The following is a 23,210-nucleotide window of genomic DNA, read 5'->3' as shown; positions in this document are numbered from 1 at the left end:
TCTAGGCTGGGCAGGGGGGAGCCAGTGATATTCTGGGCCGAGTTGATCACCCTCTGCAGCGCCTTCCTGTCTGCGGCCGAGCATCCTGCATACCAGGCTGTGATGCAGTACGTCAGGATGCTCTCTATGGTGGCTCTGTAGAAGCTCACCAGCAGCTTCTTCTCCAGGTTGTTTCTCCTGAGTATTCTCAGAAAGTGGAGGCACTGCTGGGCCTTCCCTACTGCTGCTGTGGTGTTTGCAGTCCAGGAGAGGTCCTCAGTGATCAGCACACCCAGGTAGCGGATAGAGTAGACCCTGTCTCCCCTTTCTGAAGTCCAGGATTATTTCTTTGGTCTTGGTGGTGTACAGGTGGAGGTTGTTTCCTGAAAACCACTTTTCCAGTCTGCTGACTTCATCCCTGTAGTAAGTCTCATCTTCCTCTGAGATGAGCCCGACCACAGGTGAAGCATTTTCTCAGTCAGGATGTCAGGGATGATGTTGTTGAAGGCTGAGCTGAAATCCAAAAAGAGCCGCCTTACGTAGTTCCCTGGGTGGTCCAGGTGGCTCAGGGCAGAGTGTAGAGTGGTGGATATAAGATCAACTGTTGTGCGATTTGGTTTGTAGGCAAACTGGAGCAGGTCGAAGGTGGGTGGAAGCTTAGCTTTGATGTGTTTTGATATTAGTCTTTCAAAACACTTCATGACTACAGTCGTGAGAGCAACTGGCCTGTAGTCGTTAAGACTGTCTGCTACTGGCTTTTTGAGACCAGGAATTATTGTGGAGGTTTTGAGGCAGGCTGGGATGCTGTACTAATGAAAGGACTGGTTGAAGATTCTGGCGAAGACCTCCACTAGTTGGTCGGCGCATGCACTGAGTACTTTGCCTGGTACTCCGTCGGGTCCCTTTGCCTTTCTGGGGTTGGTTGACTTAAGCACCCGTTGTACTTCATGTTCCTGAAGTACTAGTGTGCTGCTGGTGTGGGCTGGTGATGTTTGTGGCGTAACTACTGGGGGGACATATTGGTGCAGTCAGCTTTTCACAAATTGGCCTCCTATTCCTTTGACTGAGTTTGGACATGTTGGTTAACCAACATGTCCAAACTCCCATGATTGTGAGCAGCTTCAACAACAGACTGATCCACAATTACTGTGTAAAGGAGACATTTTGCAGATCTTTCCAGCTGCTGCTGTCAGGCTCTACAATTAGCATCACTATTAGGATCAGTCTGCACCTCTCATCACAATTCTTAACCTAAATGTGTTTATGATTTTATTTTATTTCCTATTACAGTAAACCCTTGTTTTTCGCGGGGGCTACGTTTTTTTACAATTATTATACAATTAAATACTCTATTATACATTGAAAAGAAAGAACAAACCATTTTACCGGCTCAAGCATTTGTTTCACAAATTAGAAAAGTTTTTTCAACAAATAACTTTTGTACTGTACTGTCAAATAATAATTTGAATCATCGATGTGAACAGAAGGCTTCAAATGGCAGAGATTAGCCCCGCCCACCGCGACCCGAGAGTAATTGGAATAAACAGGAGAAAATTTAAAATGACTTTGAAAAAAATACAAAGTACAGTCGGACAAATAGTGACTCAGGTGTATTTCACTGCTCTTCATTCTGAGCCGCTGCATCCTGACTCCGCTCTGCAGTGTTTTCTTCTTTTGAAACCTGCGGTGCAGGTGTGTTTGTTCGGGAGAAGAACATAGTGATAGGCAGTTGTTGTTGCTCTTTCTTCTATGGATTTTAGAGAAACTCGAAATTGCAAGAGAATTTGCACGTACGTGTTGTAAATTTGGCAAGCTGTTTTACGTATGTGTACATATTAAACTGCAACGTTATTGACGCACAGGTAGAGAAGAAGCGGAGTGACTTTTTAGCCAATCAGAATTCAGAACACAATGCACGATGCAAATCCGTGAAGTAGCGAAACCGTGAACAGTAAACCGTGTTATACCGAGGGATCACTGTACTGTAAAATATGAAGAAATTAAATTTAGTTAATTTTTTTTTATCATTATTCTGTTTTTTTATTATTATTCTTTACAGTAGATTTCTGTAGCTGTGTTAGTAAAGCATTGTGTGACTTTGTTGTTGTTATTCCTCTTCCTGTTGTTTCTTTAAACCTTAAACAACTAAAAGACCCACTCCAATCAAAATTGTGTTTTTGGTGTTTTTAACATGTTCTTGTGGCATTTCTCTCATGAAAGAAGACATAGATAAAAGAATAAAAACTCAAAAATGATCGAACGTCTGTCGTTAAAGCTGTTCTCCAGTTCAGGACTTCTGGTCCATTGATGTCAATTTATTTTATTTTTTTTTATTTTTTTTCTTTTTAACTTGTCCTGTCCAACAGCTAGGCAAACAGATGAGAGCTGAGGGCCTCTTGTGTTGGACATATTTTATTTTAACAAGAGGGGTTATTCATCTTCAGACAAACCAAAGGTATGTCTGAATAAACCCCTTTTGTAATTGAGGCCAAAATTTATTAATTTCAATCATGTTTGAAAATCTTTGGTGTTGGACCGGACGGAAAAGGAAAGAGGGGAAGAAGAGAGAGGGACGTTAGAGAGAGGGGGGGGTAGGAGGGTGATAATAGGAGGGGAAGGGGGGTAAGACCATGAAGCAGCATAGAGCAGACAGGTTAACTGGTTGTTTATCGTTACGGTACGGTTCAAATGTAGTACAAAAAGGGCGGGGCCTGTTCACACACACTCAAATATTATCAACACACCTGCTAGCCGCAAAAATGTCCACATGTCAACATGCACACAAAACAGATAGTGTTCACGAACGCATACCTATGCCTTTAAACCAACTAGTGTGAAATCTTTCATTCATTCAATCATGCAAACTATTAGTGCAAAGGTGAGCTAACACCTGTGCTCAGGTGAGTGTTTATGTTGTTCTAAAATGGATGGTGGAATGTGAAAAGGAGGAGGAGCGCCCAGCCACCCCCACACCCATACCCCCGCCGCAGCAGCAGCGGCAGCCGGAGCCCCCCCAACGCCACACGGGAACAGGCAGTGAACAACCGCCCCTCGGGCGACCAAGACCGCCACCCAGGCCAGGGCCAGCAGGACCGCCGCGAGGCCCCCAGAGCCAGAGAGCAGGGAGGCGCAGAGGGAAAGAGAGCGCCGCCCCAGCCCAGCCAGGAAAGCAGCCCCCCGCCGCGCCGGAAGAGCCCAACGCAGGGCCCCACCGGAGAGGGACGCCCACAGCCCCAGACGAGCACCCCACCACCACCCAGGAGTTCCGGGCATCCCCCCGCCCCGACCCCAGGTACGAGCCAGGACCCCCCAAGGGAGACCCGCTCCGCACTCCAGGCAGCCACCCACCCGGCCCACGGTTGGTCCAGGTAGGAGCAAGGCAGGGGCCCGCCGCCCCCGCCCAAGAGGGGGGAACCCCGGGGGAAAAAAAAGGGCAGCCCACAAGGGATGTTATAAATATGGCCCGACCAGGCTCGGCCATGTTGGAAGTTTGGCGGGGCCCAGCGCCCAGGGGCAAGGACCAGGACCCACCCCCCAGGGACACGAACACCCCCGGCTCAGGTGTAATATGAACCCCCCCACCGTGCGGAGAGAGCACCGCCGGGCCCAGGGAGCCGGCACCCAAGGGACACGGCCGCCATCGCCAAGGGGCCCGCACCCCCCACCAGGGAAGGGGTAGGGGACAGATGGACCCAGGTCCCACCTTCCTTGTAAAATGTGTGTGCGTGTATGGGTGTTTGAGAGGGTGTTTGTGTGCATGTGTGTGTGTTTATGTTTGAATGTATATATTGAAGGGGGAAGGGTGTGTGTACTAAGGGGGGTGCAGTTAAAATTGGCGAGTAGGGCACTAAGGGGACATCTCCTGATTACTCACAGTGATGTCCCCTCACCCTCCACACCAAGGGGCCCTAAATGTCTAAGGTGCGGTTAAAATTGGCGGGTAGGGTGCCAGGAGGACATCTGCTGCTTGCTTGCAGTGATGTCCAAGCACCCCCCCACCAAGGACCCTACATGTCTAAGGTGCAAATAAAACCGAAAGAGGGGGGGCCCACTCCATACGGCAACCATAGGAGGGGGGCCACTCCCAAGTAGCCCCCCCCCCAAGGCGCATCGCAGGCTAGACCCCCCACCCCCTCACCCTAATATGAGGTTATATAAGGAAGGGGGTAAGTTGGGGACAGCTGGTAGACTGTCCCCCGGTGGTCAAACAGCCGTCCCCCAGCCCACCCCCAGCAAAGGGGCCAGGGCCACCCAGCCCAGGGGCCCACCCCCGGAGGCGCCGACACCCCAGGCCCGGCACCACCCACCCCACACAGAGAGAGAGGAGCCAGAAAGCGTCGCCCCCCCCCCGGAGCAAGCCCAGGCCCCCACCCCCAGACGCCGGCCCTAGAAGAGCTCTGGTCAGGCCTCGACGGGACCGAGGAGGCCAACCGGCCGAGGCAACCACTGATTGCCTCAGCGGAAACCCCGACCCGCTAGCCCCCCCGACCCGTACTAATAATGGGCCCCCCCTCCCCCCCAGAACGCCCCCCCACAGGACAGGGCCGACAAGCCCCCCACCCCACCCCACCCCAGACCCCGCAGCCGAAGCGGGTGACACCCAGAGCGACCGGGGGCCCCGAGAGGGTTGTCCCGTCCCGTCCCAGAGCCAGGGAAGGGCCGATCCCAGCCCCAGGTGCAGATGGGCAGCCCATCCGGCGCCGCTGGGCCCCCCCACCCGAGCAGGGCCCCCCGCCAACCCCCCCCAGCACAGGCAAAGGGACCACCCCCCCAAGCCAAGCCAGACCACCACCCCACCCCCCCACCACGCACCCCCACACCCAAGCCCAGAGGACCACGCAGCGCCCCAGCCCGCCCCACCCAGGCACCGGACCGACCCCCCGACCAACGGAGCCCCCCACCGCCCCCGCCAGGCACCGGAAGCCCCGACCCCCACCCCAAACCACGGCAGAAGGGCAAGGAGCAGCGACGACCAAGCCCTCCACCCCCTAAGTCATGGAGTCAACCACAGGAGACCAGAGAGACTGAATTCTTTCAAAGTTACTTGAGCTTTGGGCTGACATTTTTTCCAAGCTGATATGATCAAACAGCAGATTTGTGTGTTGACTTATGTTTATATTTTTCTTGTTTATCCAATTTATTAAAATAGTTTTTTTGGCAATACAAAGAGTTATGAAAATGATAGATGCTAATCCTTCTTCTATATCGATGGCACTCATGTCACCAAGCACACAAAGTGACGGTGAGGCAGTGATTGAAACCTTAAGCCAGACTGATAAATCGGCACATACCTGCTGCCAGAGAGCCTGGACAGGAGTGCAGAACCACAGTGCGTGCATGTAGCTGTCGGGTAGATTATTATCACAGTGCTCGCAAATGTCTGAGTTACTGAGACCCATCTTGAACATCCTCTGTCCAGTGTAGTAAATTCTGTGAAGAGTTTTGAGGTGGATTAGCTGCAGATTTGGACTTGTCGTCAGTTTAAAGGTGTTTAGACAGAGTTCTGACCAGAAGCTTTCATCTGTGCTGATGCTCAAATCTGCATCCCATTTTTTTGTTGGAAGGGCAATATTGTTATCTAAATTACATAAAAGTTTGTAAATTTTGGAGAGAGTTCTATTCATTGAAAAATTAATCAGAGTGGTAACTACATCTGGTAGCTTTAAATCGTCGTCTTTAATTTTATACTTTTTAGTAATACTTGATTTAAGTTGCTGATATTCCAAGAAGTTATTTATTCCATGTTTGTCTTGAAGTTCCTGGGGGGTTATGAATCTTCTATCAATAATTACGTGCTCTAGTTGTTTTATGCCCCCTGCTTGCCAAGCTGGGAAGTGAATCATTTTTTTGTTAATAAGGATGTCCGGGTTGTTCCAGATGGGTGATGTCAATTTAGCCCTTGTGCTATCCAAGGCATGTTAATGTTAGGAGTGGGGTCATCATTGACCCCACAAGATAGCACAATTTCCCCACTATGGTAATTTGCCTAGATAGATTCCAAAAAGATTCCAAAGCAGAGGACATGCCTGGATAATACAGAAGAAGGTCAGGGTCCAGACACTGGAGTCTAGGGTTGGAAAAGCCTATCAAAATAAAGAAAGTTTTAGCCTTCCAGGAATTAAAAGAGGTTTACCCCTTTAAATCTTTTCATATGCCAGGAAGACTTACTCGACAGGAAAAAAATTATACATACAAATATAAATACACACATTCAATGTGTAAGGCAAACAAATGCGACACTAGTAAGATGGAAAATTACAAATCTGGTTTGATCCTAACCCTAACCCTGACTCCTTGATCTTTAATCCTCTACAAAACCTGCCTCAAATGTTAGACAATTCACATGTTTTAAACCATTTACAAATTGCATGACAACAGTGGTACATCATGGGAACAGTGCTAAACAGTATCAAGCACAGAAAGTTCCTGACATTTAAAACAAAGTATAGAATGTGCCGCTGTGTTGATATCAATCAGTTGAGCTGTCACTGATAGAGATTTTGACAGAAAAGTCATTTGAACTGATTAGCTATCTTCTATTGCACATGTGTGTTCAGTTTTAATACAGCTAAGCATGTTTTAGAGATTAAACATAAAAAAGATCATCTTGTATCCATGGATGTTGGTGAAGTTGCAGAAAAGAGCACAGTTGAAATGTGTAGATGACTTAATCAACATGGATTTTTTGCTTATTACACTGCTGATTAACTTTTCTTTTTTTTCCTGAGTCAGACCAGAAGTCTGTATAAATAAGTGTTGTCAAGTTTTCGACTCCACTTGTGTTTCAAACCAGTGGCAAAAACAGCATTTCTAAGGTAATTATGGCTTTTGATAAAGAAGTTTAAAATAATTTCAAGAATAGGATTTTTCTAATGCAATCTAAACAATTTCTCCCATTTCAATTCAAAAAAGGTTTCAAGGTCAAATCAATAATAGGTGGATAAATGTGTAATTGTGTAACTTTCATTAGCTTTAAATTGACTTGTTATAGTAAAGCCCTGCTTGGTTATGTTGCTTTTAACCTAAATGGGTTACACAGTTATAGGAATTGTGTCATCATTTTTTTTTTAAATATCTGGATTCCATCTCTGCCTTTAGATGATCGGGAAGCGTCTTCTGCTCAGCATCTTCAGCTTGTTGATTCCAAGTGTCTACAACCTTGCTGGAGCTTCCACGACAACAGATCCAAACAAAAAGGATCAGCATGCATCCAAAGGATTGGATCAGCGCTCCTCAAAAGACTATGCACATTATTCACATGAATATGGTAAGGTTTATTGTCCTTTCTTCTGGCATTTTGACAAATATATCTTACAAATAAAACTAAAAACTAAATAACAAAAATCTACTGCCTGTTGAAAAGTGACGAAAACCAAAAAGGGATGTTCTAATTCCTCTGTCCATCTATACACAGCTACTGGATTAAAATATTGACAAATTCTACAAAATTTAAATTTTTGGATTTGGAAATTTTAGAATTCATAGACTTAACTGTACAGTCTATTTCCGTTTGGTTGTTTTTCCTGCTTCTGTCTGTTAAAAAAAAATATCCAAAACGAATTTCATAACATTGTTTTATAATTACTAACTAAAGAGTCTTTTGAGTTTCCTTGAAGTTAAAGAGGAGTTAAAAACTCTATTCAATTCAATTTTTAATTCAATGTTATTTTTATAACCCAAATTCACAACAACAGTCGTCTCGATGGGCTTCGTATAGTATAGATAGTATAGATAGTAAAACATAAAATCAAAAGGATCATGAATACATAGAATTCAATAGGAAAATACTAAATTGAACTAACAAACTGACTAAGCTAAACTGGACATCCCTGCCCTTAGACCCCCCTTCATGGTAAGGAAAAACTCCTAAAAAAACAGATTCCGGAAAAAACGAAGAAACCTCAGAGGTGTCCAGATGAAGGAGGGATCCTCCCCCACGATGGACAGGCGATTACCAGAACTCATAGAAAAGAATTAGCTTATCTAACCCTACAACTACATATTTTAAGTCCAGAAGACAAGCTTCATCCAGATGGAGTTGGGGGGACGGCCGGGGCCGCGAGACGAGCCAAAGGCAGGATCCACAGCCAGGTGTAGGAGCAGTAGTAGAGGCGAGCCAGATACAAGGTACACAGTCAGGTACAGGGGCACGGATGAGCCAACTGGAATCTGGAAGCACTCCCACTCCCCAGGAGGGGAGAGGGAAAGAGGGACAGTACATGGATCACACTGCACCAAACAGAGGCATGGAGAACTAAATGATGAATAATAATCAAGAATAGAGGAGAGAAGGAGGGTAGAAGTAGATGAGAAATGAAGACAGAACCCCAATGCACCATAGTTACCCCAGCTTCAAAATTACTTGCAGCCTACAAAAAACAAATAGCTATTGTTAAGTTTAATTGAAACACATTAATATTAAGTTAAATAATCTCTGAATACTAGCTATTCTGACAATAAGCCTGTCCAAAGAGGAATGTTTTCAGTCCAACTTTGAATGTAGAAACTGAGTCGGCCTCTCTTCCATGAGCTGGGAGCTTATTCCATAAAATAGAGGCTTGATCACTAAACGCTCTACCTCCAACCGTACTTTTACTAATTCTAGGAACCACAAGCAGTCCTGCATTTTGGCAGCGAAGTGTTTTATTTGGATGGTATACCTATCGGATAAATAGGATTCAAACCACTGGAAGGCAGATACTCTGATCTACACGTCATAATCTAATCTTTGGAGTAGAACACTATGGTCGATAGTGTCAAAGGCTGCACTGAGGTCCAACAGGACCAGAATAGTCTCTTTTCTGAGGCCAATAACAAGTCATTAGAGACTCTAACTAGTGCAGTTTCCGTGCTGTGGTGAGGTCTAAACCCCGACTGAAAGTCTTCAAAGTGGCTATTTTCCTGTAGGTGGCGGTAAAGCTGCTTAACTACAACTCTTTTTAGGATTTTTAAAATAAAGTGGAGGTTTGATATTGGTCTATTGTTGGCCAGATTGCTAGGATCTAAACTGGGCTTTTTTAGAAGAAGTTTAACAACTGCATATTTAAAAGAATGTGTCGCTTCAGCCTGCTCTGGGCTGATAGTAGGAACAACTAGATTCAACTTATGTCTAATATTTGAGATTTTACTATCGAAAAATGTAAAAAAATCATCAGAGCTGAGAGAAACAGGAACACGTGGTTCTACTGAGCTCTGATTGCGAGTTAATCTAGCAATAGTACTAAAGAGAAATCTTGGATTATTTCCATTCTGTGATATTAAGGTTGAATATATTCACTGGGTACTGGGTTCTAGCTCTACGCAAACCTTTATTATAATTAAATAGGCTATGTTTCCAGGTATTCAGAGACTGCTCTGAACTGGAGCGACGCCATTCTCTTTCCAACTTACGGGTTAAGAGAACGTTTTTCAGCGTTAAACCACGGTGCTACTCGGTTTTGTCTAACGAACGTAGGTCTCAGGGGGGCAACAACATCGAGTGTACTCCTAAGGGCCTGTAAAGCATCATTAACAAACAGGTCATTTATAGTAGGACTGAAGCTATGGGAGCTGTTCTCAGAGTATTTGCTCTGCACGTTACTTACTTACTTACTTACTTACTAGTTCCAATGTGAGTTTAAACGGAGACACAGAACGGTCAGATAATGTTCTTGTAAGGGTTTTTTTTATTCACTGGGGCAGTAGCATGTTCTAATGTAAACTGGAAGGTAATCAGAAAAGTGATCAGAAATTATGGGGATATGAAGAAGGACTATCAGCATGCTGGTCTCTAGACCATGAGTTAAAACAAGGTCCAGGGTGTGCTTGTGACAGTGAGTGGGTTCATTTACATTTTGGGTGAAACTGAAACCAACATCATCTAATAAAGCTGCTAAAGCATTTCCTAGTCACTGGGGTCATCAACAAGAATATTAAATTCCCCTAATATTATAATTTGATCAGAATCTAAAATAGTAGTCGATAGGAAGTCGGAAAACTTCGTTAAAAATTCTGAATACGGGCTGGGGGGGGGGGCGATAAATAATTACGAATAAAACAGGTTTTCGAGTCTTCCTCTTTGGGTGATTTATAGGCAATATGATGCTTTCAAAAGAGTTATAAGCATGCTTTACTGTAGGGCTGAGAAGTAAGCTAGACTGTGATATTACTGCTAAACCATCTCCTTTCCCTGAAATCCTGGATTTCTGTTTGTTATTATAACTGGGGGGGTGCTTCATTCAGTCTAACATATTCATCCTGTTTGAGCCAAATGTCTGTTAGGGCTAGTAGACTAAGTTTGTTATCATTAATTAACTCATTGACTAAGAGGGACTTAGACAAAATGGATCTAATGTTTACTAAACCACATTTAATGACATCATAATTCTGCTTGTGAGTACTGTTGTCTGTTACTTTAAGGTTTCTGTGACGCAATCCTTTCACTTGTTTTTCAGCACATAAGGTAAAGCTAGGACCTGCTTGACTTTCCCTGTATGGGTTTTGCACCAGCACTAAGGGAGGCTCAGAGGAGACATAAACTGCTGCTCTGCGCCTGGGTCTCTACCAAATATCTGCCATCCAGTGGCGGTTTTTGATATGGGCGATGTGGGCGGTCGTGGGCACTTCATAGGGGGCGGCATTTGCCGTGCCCGATGCTGTGCAACTATATTCAAAGAGGCTACTATATTCTAGGAGGAAGCTTTGCGCTTTTAATTTGAAATTGCTTCAGCTGCCGACACTTAACACTTTTAAATTGAAACATCAGACACTTAAGAATGTCTTCATCCTGTTTCCTCTTCACACTTATGGTGCAAAAAAAAAAAAAAAGATGAAATAACTCAGAGTGAAACAACATAAAACAGGCACATGAAAAGGAATTAGGCAGAACAAACACCCGTGCTCAACCCAATTTCAACAAAAGCAGGCAATGGGGATTATTTCCCATAATTCTTTGCTCCGACACAGCAGACCCGACGCACGCGTGACCACCGCCCTCTGCTGCAAGATGCTTGCGGCCACACCTCTTTGCGGCAGTCTTTGGAGCATAAGTCCAAAAACTCGAGAGGGGGGCGCAACTCGCCGGTGGCTGGCTGAATCACACTAAGAGGTGATTGGGAGAATTTTCTATCTGACAATCAACTCTGAGCCGCAGCTGCGCCTCCCGTCATAGAGACAGAGCCGCGTGTGTCAGAGGGAAGGGGAGGGGGAGGGATTGTTACGGGGGGAGAAGGGAGGAAGCACCCAGGCGCAGAGAGCGAGAGGAGGCAGGGGAACGGGGGCTTTAATAAACAAAACTAAGGACACAAAACCAAAACCACTGCAGACGGCAGGCTAGAAACACTAAACACTCGAAACGGGGAGAGCAGACTAACAAGGGACTAGAAGGGAATGACAAGACTTAAATACATACAGACAACCGAGACACAGGTGAACACAATCAGGAAGGATGGGGAACCAAAGTAAAACTCACAACAAAAACGAAACAGGAAACCCTACAAAATAAGACAGGAAGTTAAACTCAAAACATGCCAGAACAAAAAGGAAACAAACCACAGGGGCAAAGAAACAGAAACCGTAACAGGGGTGCTGGGTGCAGACCATTTTTTATGGATTGAGTTTTTTTGGGAGGATTTCTACTGTTGGTGTTGCACAAATTTAGGGAAATGCCAAATATTTTTGGAGTAATCCCACTGATGAATTCTATGATTTAGTCTTTTATGTTTTATAAGACATAAACATATTAATCACAATACGTTTTTTTTTTTAGATCTAATCCCTCTGATATGTTTCACAAAGACTCACTCAGGACGTCACACATTAAGAAATTATTGCTAAAAATGAAGCAGGAGTCCAGCTCTAAAAAAAAATGCTCAAAAAATGATGAAAGAGCAACAAAAATGGAATTATTTGATATGTAATTTCTTATTAATATTTCCAGGCTTTCTTTGTTTTGTTCTGCAGCATGTTCATATTTGTATAATTTTGACAGAATATATTTCTATGGAGAGCTAAATATTACAAGTTATTTAGGGTTTAAGTTAACTTGTGTTCCTGTTTTTATTCAGATTTATGTTAAAAAAGTTCAGTTTAAAAGGTTTAAAAGTTTAGCTTTAGTGTGTTCAGTAAATCTTTATCTTCTTCGGCCAAAAACCTTAAGCGTGTTTTTAACTTAGGCCCCTGTGTAACTGAGTTTGACCCCCCTGTAATACGAGTCTAGAAAATGCATGCATTTTTTATGTAAAATTGCTAAAAAGAAGATAGGGAACACAACAGGATGTTGTCAAATTTTGTATGTGTGCGGTGCGGGGGGGGGGGGGGGGGCTGTGGGGTTACTCGCCCAGGGAGTAAGTTAGTGTAGAACCGCCACTGCTGCCATCTCAAAGAATTTGACACTATTTAAAGTATATAAAATATAGGTGATCACAGAAAAGTAACCCTCTCATTCATGACAAGAAACGTTTTTCAACAGCAACACCATTCTTGGGTGCCAACACTAAAACTATCCATCCATCTTATTAAACCACTTGATCCTTTTGGGTGGTAGCTGGAGCCTATCCCAGCTAGTATTGGGCAAAGGTTCAACCCTGGAAGGTTTGCCAGTCCATCACATAGCAACACAACCACACAGTCACACTCACACTTAGGGACAATTTAGATTTTCCATTTGACCTACCTCGCACAACTTCTGGTCATTTTATGATCATGTAGTTAAACTAGAAACTGTAGAGAATCCTTTTCAAAATTATTCCGAAAGTAGTGGTATCAGCTCGGGGCAGGAAAGATCTCCTAAACTCCAAATGAAGATTCTCTGTTGTGAGAAAGTCAGTGTCAGAAAGAGGATTCAATTAATTATAATAATAATTATAATAGTAATAATTGTAATAATTAAGAGCCATATTAATTTCTTTTAAACTGTTGCAATGATTGAGTGGTTTTCTTCACTCTGCTTCAGCTGTACTTTACTCTTCTGTCTTTATTCAAACCCAGATCCCCATTTTCCACCTGTGCTAATGGGACCACCTGGACCACCTGGACCATGTGGACCACCTGGACCACATGGACCACCTGGACGTCCTGGAAAAAATGGACAAAAAGGCGAAAAGGGTGCAACTGGACCTAAAGGATCACAGGGATCACCTGGAGAACAGGGTCCAGAAGGGGAAAAGGGTCTAAGGGGCCCTCGGGGGCCAAGGGGTCGAAACGGAAAAAAGGGGCGTCGCGGACCAGAAGGTGAAGAGGGACCACAAGGGCCAAAGGGTGAAATGGGACCTGAGGGACCACCTGGACCTGAAGGGCCGTGGGGTCCAATTGGACCTGAAGGACCTTGTGGACCACATGGACCTAAAGGTCAACCTGGACAAAAAGGTGACAATGGACAAAAAGGACAACCTGGACCTCAAGGACCAATGGGACCTCCAGGACCACAGAATTTGAAAGGTGAAAAGGGAGCAAAAGGATCACCAGGATCGAGTGGACCACCTGGACCACCTGGACCTCCAGGACCACAGGGATCAAAAGGTGACATGGGACCAAAAGGATCACCAGGATCAAATGGACCACCTGGACCACCTGGACCTCCAGGACCACAGGGATCAAAAGGTTACATGGGACCACAAGGGCCAAAGGGTCAAATGGGACCTCCAGGACCACAGGGATCAAAAGGTTACATGGGACCCCCTGGACCTCAAGGACCACCTGGACCACCTGGAAGTCAGGGACCAAAGGGTGAAAAAGGACATAAAGGTGAAAAAGGTGAAAAGGGATCAAAGGGAGAAAATGGTGAACCCGGAACACAAGGACCTCCTGGACCATTGGGACCTCCAGGACCAAAAGGCTTAAAAGGTCAACAGGGTTATCCAGGACCAAAAGGTACGCCTGGAATACAGGGACCCCCTGGACCATGTGGACCTCCAGGTCCTTCTGGATCAAAAGGTGCAAAGGGGGAAAGAGGACCAAGTGGACCTCCAGGACCAACTGGAAATAAGGGATCACCTGGAATGAAAGGTGATATTGGACCGCAAGGACCATGTGGACCGCCTGGACCATCTGGACCTCCTGGACCAGCTGGAAATCAGGGGCCAAAAGGTTATAAGGGCGATCAGGGCAACAGGGGACCACCGGGGCCCAAAGGTAGCACTGGACCACCTGGACCAAAGGGTTGCAAGGGAAATAAGGGAGACAAGGGAGAAAAGGGCGAAAAGGGTAAACGGGGTAGAAAGGGAGAGAAGGGTGAGAAGGGGGAAATGGGTCCACCAGGTCCACCATGTTCACCATTACCTTCACTTCTACGAACTCGACGTGGAGTAACTGGACCAATTGGAATGCCAGGACCAATTGGACCTCCTGGAGCAACTGGACATCAAGGACCTCGGGGCTTAAATGGGGAAATTGGACCACAGGGGCCACCTGGTGAGCCTGGATCCCATGGACAACAAGGTCCAGCTGGATCCCCTGGAACACCCGGAATCTGTAAAACAGGTAATCATCTTTTGATGTACCTACCACTAGAAAAATATGAAATGGGACCAAATATGGGATGTTGTTAATCTGATCAGAGCAGGGGGCTTTAGAAATATTATAATCACGCATATGTGATGAAAGGCACGTGAAACCATAATGAGACTAATTGCTCTATAATACATGTTTTTTTAACTTGTTTTATGTTACATTTTTTTGTCTCTGATCTAGACTCGGATATCAGCGTTTTGCTGAACAGTGTAATCAAGATAAAGCAGCGCATACTAGGTAAGACAATGTTCAACATTACAGCTTTATTTGGAACCGGAAAAAGCTGCAATTTATTCATTTATCAAGTCTGTTCAACAGATCTGGTTGTTTCCATATTTTTCTTTCTTCCTTAAAACATCAGTTGATTATTTTCATCTCTTTTTCCAGCTAATACCTTCCAGTTCCTCTGGAACGTTGGTCAGAAATTCTATGTGTCCAACAAGGACAGCGGTTCTTTTGAGACAGCCGTGGAGTTCTGCTCCCAGCAAGGCCTGGAGCTGGCTCTGCCCCAGAATGAGGACGAGAACAGCAAACTGATGGAGGTGTTTGGGGACGCCTTCAAAGACGTCTGGATCAGTGTCAACAACAAAACGGCAGAAGGGAAATTCCATGTTGACATGAACAATCAACGTCTGACCTTTACCAAATGGGAAAAGGGACAGCCAGGTGACTCCATCCAGCACACAGGCTGCACTGTGATGACTGGAAACGGCCTCTGGAGGGTGATGCATGACTGCTTTAGTGATGCATTCATTGTTTGTCAGCTATAGGAGAAACAACGTCTTAACTGTTGTGTCACTTCTTAAAAAGTAATATATTTGATCTAAGTTTTAAAGTTTTTTTCTACAATCTATTTTGTCATCTGTAAAAAACAAGCGGTTCTGATCTTCGTCTTTATTTAAAATAAGGTTATATCTGTCTGAAGTGTTTGCCACTTAATTCTACTAAATATAAATCATTAAAAGAAAAAAATATTTATTTTAAGAATGGAAAGTCTGTAACATCCAAGTGATGTTTGTTAAATATCAGCTTTTAGTCTTTAATACCACTGTCTTCTTTCTTCATGAAAATGTGCATTAAATGGTTTAAAAGCTGTTGAATTCAGAAAATAAACACATAAAACCTACTTTTTCCTTTCTGTGTTTTCACATTTGTGCTTTTGATAATGTCAATTTAGTATAGGTTGCTGTGACTTTCACATTAAAAACTCCTGCATATGCACAGTCTGAAGATGTCTTAGACATTTTCAGACCGAGAATGCAAGAGTTTTGAACACAGAAGCCCAAAACGCGCATTTGCTCAAGTTTACGTAGACTTTTCATTCAAACTGGCGGTATGAACGAGCGTTGTTGAAGGTGCTGTGAACATAGTTTGAAATGCTTTCCTAAACGGAAATCTAAATGCAAAAATACCTTTTTTCAAAGATGTTTTCTGATTAGTATAGAATATGTCCATTATCACTTCATAGGTATGTCTTGAATTATAATATTATTGATGGCAGTAGATACATTTGGGTTAGCAATAACATTCATGTTTTTGGTTAAATGTGCTTCATGCCAAATGGTGTATACTTATATAGTGCTTTTCTACCTACAAGGACAAAGTGCTTTACAGTCACAGACCCATTCACCCAGTGACACACACTGGTGGCTGCTCTGCTGCCAAACACAGGTGCCCACCTACCACCAGAGGCATGGTGGGGTTCAGTGTCATGCCTTAGGACACTTTGACTCATGGGCGTGCAAAGTGGGAATTGAACCTGCAATATTATGATCATGGGTTGACCGCCCTACCACTGCACCATGGCCGCCCATATGTTTTAATGCATTTCAGCCCATCTTCTTGGTTAAACCCAATCAGAGATAGTCATGGGCATGACTCCATGTATACAGAAATTTAAGTTTGCATTTGCATTTCTAATATTAATAATGGGTTAGATTTATCTGCGCTTTTCCAGACACTCAAAGCACTTACAATGTTTCCATGATTAATTCATTATTCATATTCGGTGATGTCAGGGGCGTGGCTGCCAGTTCGTACCTACAGTCCCTCTGACCATCGCCAGGACACTCATGCACATTCACACACCAGTGGAGCCACACTGAAGGCAGGGAGAGTGAAGTGTCTTGCCCAAGGACACAACGACCGTTGACTGGAGGAAGCAGGGATCGAACTGCCAACCTTTTTATCAATGGATGACCTGCTCAACCGCCCAAATATTTCTTTATTCAAATTGATGTGAATCAGGAGCAGACGAAAAAATGCTGTTGGAAAAAACTTCTAGATGTGAAGCAGGACCTACAGTCTGCAGGCACAAGCTCCCTTCTCTGCTCCATTCTGATGCATCCACTTGCAGAAAAATAGATCCGCATACGACTTTGCTTTCCTCGTCTGAGCTTGCAACTGGTACAAAAAGTACATTTTTATTGTACCGCTAATCAGATACGTGTGGTGAGTTTCAGCACAGGTGAGGCACTAATGTTATCTATCAGTCAGATTTACAAACACATGACACTTAAAGAGTAGCTCAGTCACCATTAGATTGACAACAGTTAAACTGTGTTGTTTAAAATTTCATTTCAACCTTTTTCAACCTATCTCTAATGGTCTCCAGTCATTTTCCTTCAAACTTGCTGTGATGATCATGAACATCACTACCAACAATAATCCAGTGAAAGTTTTGTGTCACCTTAAATGAAGCAACTTTAGAAAGATTTGACATATGACAGATGTGCCCTTTTACACTGAGTATCTTCATTTCTGTTTGTTTCCATTTCATGACAAGCTCAACAACTCACAAAACACTCTTCCTAGTGTTAAATCTCACTTTTAGAATCTGTCTGATTGATTATATTTCAAACAAAACACGTTATTTCTGGTAGTTTATTATGGAATGAACATACATGCAATCTAAATGAATACATTTGTACATCAAATGACAATATAGGGCTTGCAATAGCTCTCATTGATTTCTGAGCACAGTACATGTTATTTGAGGATGGGTAACTGTGACATAATGATATTAGCGCTTTATACCGTCTTTTCGGCTCGCTGGGCGCGTGTACCCTAAACTGTTATGTAATTGTGCATGCAAAAAGTCAGTGACGGCTAGCGAGACCGCACTTCCACAGATGTCGGCTCACTTGACCGCGGTCTTCTTTACACATTCCTCCATCCATTTTAGAAGAACATAAACACTCACCTGAGCACAGGTGTTAGCTCACCTCTGCACTAATAGTTTGCGTGATTGAATGAATGAAAGATTTCACACTAGTTGGTTTTAAGGCATAAGTATGTGTGTGTGAACACTATCTGTATTGTGTACATGTTGACATGTGGACATTTTTGCAGCTAGCAGGTGTGTTGATAACATTTGAGTGTGTGTGTGGACAGGCCCCGCCCTTTTTTTTACTACATTTGAACCTTACCGTAATGATAAACAACCAGTAAACTTATTGCTTTATGCTGCTTCATTGTCTTATCCCCCCTCCCCTCCTATTATCATCCTCCTACCCCCCCCCCCCCCCCCCTATCTCTAACATCCCTCTCTCTTCTTCCCTTCTTTCCTTTTCCGTCCGGTCCAACACCAAAGATTTTCAAACGTCAATTACAAAAGGGGTTTATTCAGACATACCTTTGGTTTGTCTGAAGATTAATAACCCCCATTGTTAAAGTAAAATATGTCCAACACAAGAGGCCTTTAGCTCTCATCTGCCTGCCTAGCTGTTGGACAGGACAAGTTAAAAGAAAAAATGTAGAAGTGTTCCTTTTCTTCCTTCAGTTTCTATGGAAGCATAATTAAAAAGAAAAGTCAAAACCAGAAATGGTTTTTCATTTTCTTCTTCAACACTGCTTATTTTGTCACAGTTTTAAAGTAAAAAAGGAAAAAGCATTGTTAATGATTGAGTTTTCATTTTAATTTCGCGTCATTGATGTAGTTACATTTTGAAAATTACAAAAGCATTTCTGTTAATTCATATTAATTGTCAAATTAAACATTTCTAAATGAATTTTGCTACGCATTTAATGCAATTCAATTCAATTCAATTTTATTTGTATTGCCCAAAGTCACAACAACAGTCGTTTCGATGGGCTTTGTATCGGTAATTGCAAAAGTGAAACATACAATCAAAAGGATCATGAATACAATTACATAGGAAAATACTAAAATGAACTAACAAACGGACTAAACTAAACTGGCATACCTGCCCTCTTCGCGGTTAGGAAAAACTCCTAAAAACAACATATTCCCGAAAAAACGAAGAAACCTCAGGGGTGCCCCAGATAACTTTTTGAAAATGAAATACCAAATAACATTTTCATTAACATTTTAATTAAGTGACACAATAAGCAGTGTTGAAGAAGAAAATGAAAAAGCATTTTAGCGGATTGCTTTTTCATTTTAATTTTGAGCCAAAAAACACAGCTTCATTTTCAAATTCAAATTAATTTTATTTATATAGCACCTTTCATGACAGCAAAGACAGCTCAAGGTGCTGTACATAAAAACAAAATCAAATGCAATAAAATACAATAAGATACATTAAATTAGCCCCACACAATAAAATACACAAAGACAAACACCAGTGGAAAATAAATAAATAAATAAATAAATAAAGATAAACCAGAGAAACCAGGGGCCTGTTTCAGAAAGGAGGTTAAGTGTAAACTCTGAGTGCGTTAACCCTGGAATCAGGGAAACCCTGGGTTTTCCATTTCAGAATGGGAGGTTTGTTAAACCAGAGAAAGCAGAGTAAGTCAAACCCGTTTCTGAAAGAGAGGTAACTTATACTCGGAGTCAGTGTCCATGGTTACTTATGCTGTGAACCTAACCTGGTCGGGAGCAGGTTTTATTCTCCAAACTCAAGGTTTCTGCCGGTCCCCTCCCCTTTTTAAAGACGAAGTGGTATTTTTCGCTTTAACCTTCATTGCCCACATTTCCGTCACACAGAGACTGTCTAAGTGACAAGAATGGCTTGTTCTTTTTTGGAGGACCCAATAGACGAGGAGGCTGCATTAATTCGTAGAGAATTATATTTACCTCGTACGAGGATTTTGAGAAGACTCAATATTTTGTCATTTCTCCATACGTTTTTGTTTGAGCGTTACCGTTTTTCGTTGCAGTCAATTACATATATACAATGAAAACAACATTAGATATTGCTATGTAGATGTTTCATACGTCAAATATTGTCAACAAAGCCTACATCCATGACATGCTCATATTTGACCTGATTGAATTATGTTTTTATACTTCATTTTTAGCTGCTGCCATGTTCTTTTAATTCCTGCAGGATTGCATCTACATGAAAATGAAATCAGGGACATTGAATTAGATTAATGTAACAATTACTTTTTGGAAACACAATTTGCTAGTACTGCTTACTTTCTTAATCCCATATAAACCTATACCACTTGATCAATACAAGGGTAGTGTTGCAGTGTGTGTGTGCTGAGCGGGGTGCGAGTGCAGGTGCTGATGGGGGGGGGGGGTGTGAGCACAGAGCGGAGGTGTGTGCGTGGAATATATTGTGTGTTCGGAGGACGGAGCACTTAGTTAAGTAAAGAGAAGGTGTCATTCCCAGAATAACTGTTTTGGGGTCATTCTTAATCCGCTCTGGAGGTTGAGGGTTTCCAACGGGAAGTGAACCCCGAAGGAGAATTCCCTTCGGCCCTGAAGGAAATCTCCCCTGCGCTTCTGACCACGGTCGGAAAGACGAGAGAAAAGAAAGGAGAAGTCTTCGCGCAGCGAAAGGTTCAACAGTAGACAAAAGTTCCCTTTTAAAACACAATTGCATGTATTAATATTAAACTGACCAAGAGGGGAAGGTTAACAAAAAAGTCCTCTAAACATTATCAACATTAAATGCATTTTTCCCCCAGATTGGTTCTGAACACTATGCAGCATTTCATGCATTTACACCAGGAATAACACTTCAAAAGTACACCTAAATATTGCCATTTTTTATTTCACACCTTACGCTATTTAGAAAGTTATTACAGCCAATATTTTATAACAATGATTTAAATGCAAACTTAGGCATTAACTTGAGCAGCTATGTTTTCCCACGCTAACTGTCTCTGTTTTGCAGATGCAGCGGTGTTGCTTTTCTTCCAGAATATGTGCTCATATTCACTGTAACTCTGCAGCAGCACGTCAAGTTCAGCTGGCGAAAAATACGCAGACCTCTTTTTTTCACGGTTGCCATGGTGACTCGTGATATCTGCGCTCCATTGATAATGGCTTCTTATAGTCGCGGTGCGCACGCTAAACTCCGAATCAGTCCACTCAGAGTTGATTGACCTAACTCTGATCAGCTTCTCTGAAACAGAAAACTCAGAGTTGTTAATCTCTCGATTGACCAACTCAGAGTTCAAGTTCAACCTCAGAGTTGGTTGAACCTCCTTTCTGAAACAGGCCCCAGAAGCCAGATTTTGAAAATGAAAAAGCATTTCTGGTTTTGACTTTTATTTTTAATTATGCTACAGAATCGCTTCAATAGTTTTCAAGGTCTCTCTATCACTACCAGTGACGTGTCTCCTTAATTTCCTGAGTTTAGAGACATAATCCTTCGTTTGGAAAATAATTATAAACAATAGTAAAGAAACACTGGATGACTGCACTTGACTTGCTACCACTAATTCTATTATTCTTTTGCTGCGGTGTCACATTCTCTAAGATCACCAGCGCCCTCTGCCTTGAGGCAAGCGGACCTCACCAAGTATACTCCTAAAGCGCATGTTTTAACGGATAAAAAAAACTAAATAGGTCACAAACTGGCACCAATGTAATCAGACAGTTTGCAAAAAATAACCAAATTAAATCATTTTTAATAAAGGGTCTTTTTTGACAATAGAAAGACTGAAACAGTGAAGTGCATGTGTCAGCTGCAGCTCAGTGTGTTCAGCTCAGGGGAGGAACAAGTGGATGGTGCCACCTTATCCTACATTATCCCCCCCCCCCCCCCTTTTTTTTAACCAAAGAAATTTTGAAAACCCACACAGTAAAACGTAATCATGGAATATACATGTAAAAAAATTAATCAATGTTTTATTTTTCATTTAAAAACTATATTGATTTAATATAATTTAATTTAATTTATGCATTTTGAAGCTATATTGCCTCCCCCTGACTGCACGTCACTGCCGCTAATGTTAAGTTGGGGTTGTGAAAGCCTCTAAGCTAGCGGGAAAGAGTATACAAAAGGATGATGGGAAATGTCGGCAGGTTTACTCCATGCCAACAGTCCAGTCCACAACTCTGATGCAAGTTTTTTTTTTTTTTATGTCCAACAGCTGGGTAAAAGATGAAAGCTGAAGGCCTCTTGTGTTGGACATATTCTATTTTGACTACAGGGGTTATGAATCTTCGGAAAAACCAGAGGTATGTCTGAATGAACCCTCTGAATGAACTACCACCCAGGAGTTCTGGGCATTCCACCACCCCAACCCTAGGCACGAGCCAGGACCCCCCAAGGGAGACCCGCCCTGCGCTCTAGGCAGCCACCCACCCAGCCCACGGTTGGTCCAGGAAGGGCAAGGCAGGGGCCATCCATCCCCGCCCAGGAGGAGGACACCCAGGGTAAGAGGAGGATCCACAAGAAGTGTGGTAAACATGGCCCGACCAGGCTCAGCCACAAATGGAAATTTGGCGAGGCCCAACGCTCAGAAGCAAGGACCAGAACCCACACCACAGGGACATGTGTGTTTGTGATGGTGTGTGTGTGCAAGTATGTGTGTTTGTATTGGAGTGTATATTTTGAGGGGTAAAGGGTGTGTGTACTAGGGGGATGCAGTTAAAATTGGCGGGTAGGGTACTAAGAGGACATCTCCTGATTTCTCACAGTGATGTCCCCTCACCCTCCCAACCAAGGGGCCATAATGTCTAAGGTGCGGTTAAAATTTGCAGGTAGGGCGCTAAGGGGACATCTGCGGCTTGCTGGCAGTGATGTCCAAGCACCCCCCCCCCCCCTGCCAAGGGCCTTGCATGTCTAAGGTGCAATTAAAACCCGAGAGGGGGGGGGGGCTATTCTATACGGCAACCATGGGAGGTGGACCACGTGCAAGTAGCTCCTCCCCCAAGGTGCATTGCAGGCTGAGAGGGTTGAGATGTAAATTTTTATTGAACTACTGCCACTCTCCAGAAACTATCCTAGAAAATTGATTAATAATATTATTATTATTAATTGATTAATAATAAAAGGACCAAACATAACCCCCTAACCCTGACAACACACTGTGACATGGTCTTGCTGCATCTTAAGTTTTTTTGTGCAATATTCGATTATATTTTACTGTACAGTCATTCTTACTTGTATAGGTATTAATTGAAAAGAGCTGCTGGAAAAACTTTTATTGTGCACTGCATAATGACAATAAAGGATTCTGATTCTGTAAAGGTGGCCCTGAAGTGCAAACCCCATCAGCAAATCACCCAACATGAAAACATAAGACCACAACAACAATTAAAGGAAAAATGATTGTAAAAACATTTTATTTAGAAATGAAAGCAGAAACCAAAACACAATTCCTTAAAAAAGTTGTTTTTATTTAGATTTCTGTTTAGGAAAGCATTTCAAACTATGTTCACAGCACCTTCAACAACGCTCGTTCATACCGCCAGTTTGAATGAAAAGTCTACGTAAACTTGAGCAAATGCGCGTTTTGGGCTTCTGTGTTCAAAACTCTTGCATTCTCGGTCTGAAAATGTCTAAGACATCTTCAGACTGTGCATATGCAGGAGT

General features: G+C 43.1%; 1 protein-coding gene across 1 annotated transcript; it reads left to right on the top strand.

Moving 5' to 3' along the window:
- The first annotated feature begins 4,923 nt into the window (after positions 1–4,923).
- LOC111947528 (uncharacterized) lies at positions 4,924–15,566 on the top strand. Its single transcript, XM_023955644.2, has 5 exons — positions 4,924–6,794; positions 7,078–7,246; positions 12,946–14,436; positions 14,647–14,703; positions 14,854–15,566. Exons 2-5 carry the CDS (start codon positions 7,078–7,080, stop codon positions 15,234–15,236), a joined length of 2,100 nt encoding a protein of 699 aa, XP_023811412.2. The 5' UTR covers positions 4,924–6,794; the 3' UTR covers positions 15,237–15,566.
- Positions 15,567–23,210: the final 7,644 nt, after the last annotated feature.

The sequence above is a fragment of the Oryzias latipes genome, chromosome 6, assembly GCF_053564925.1.
Source record: "Oryzias latipes strain Hd-rR chromosome 6, Olatipes_Hd-rR_3.1".
In the NCBI taxonomy this organism is placed as follows: Eukaryota; Metazoa; Chordata; class Actinopteri; order Beloniformes; family Adrianichthyidae; genus Oryzias; species Oryzias latipes.
Note: the sequence above shows the minus strand (reverse complement) of the source record. Positions and strands in the feature narration are given on the sequence as shown.

Coding starts and splice junctions, on each gene's coding strand:
- LOC111947528 (XM_023955644.2), top strand. CDS start 7,078: ATGATCGGGAAGCGTCTTCTGCTCAGCATCTTCAGCTTGTTGATTCCA. Junction 7,247..12,945: donor ACATTATTCACATGAATATG/GTAAGGTTTATT, acceptor ATTCAAACCCAG/ATCCCCATTTTCCACCTGTG. Junction 14,704..14,853: donor GATAAAGCAGCGCATACTAG/GTAAGACAATGT, acceptor CTCTTTTTCCAG/CTAATACCTTCCAGTTCCTC.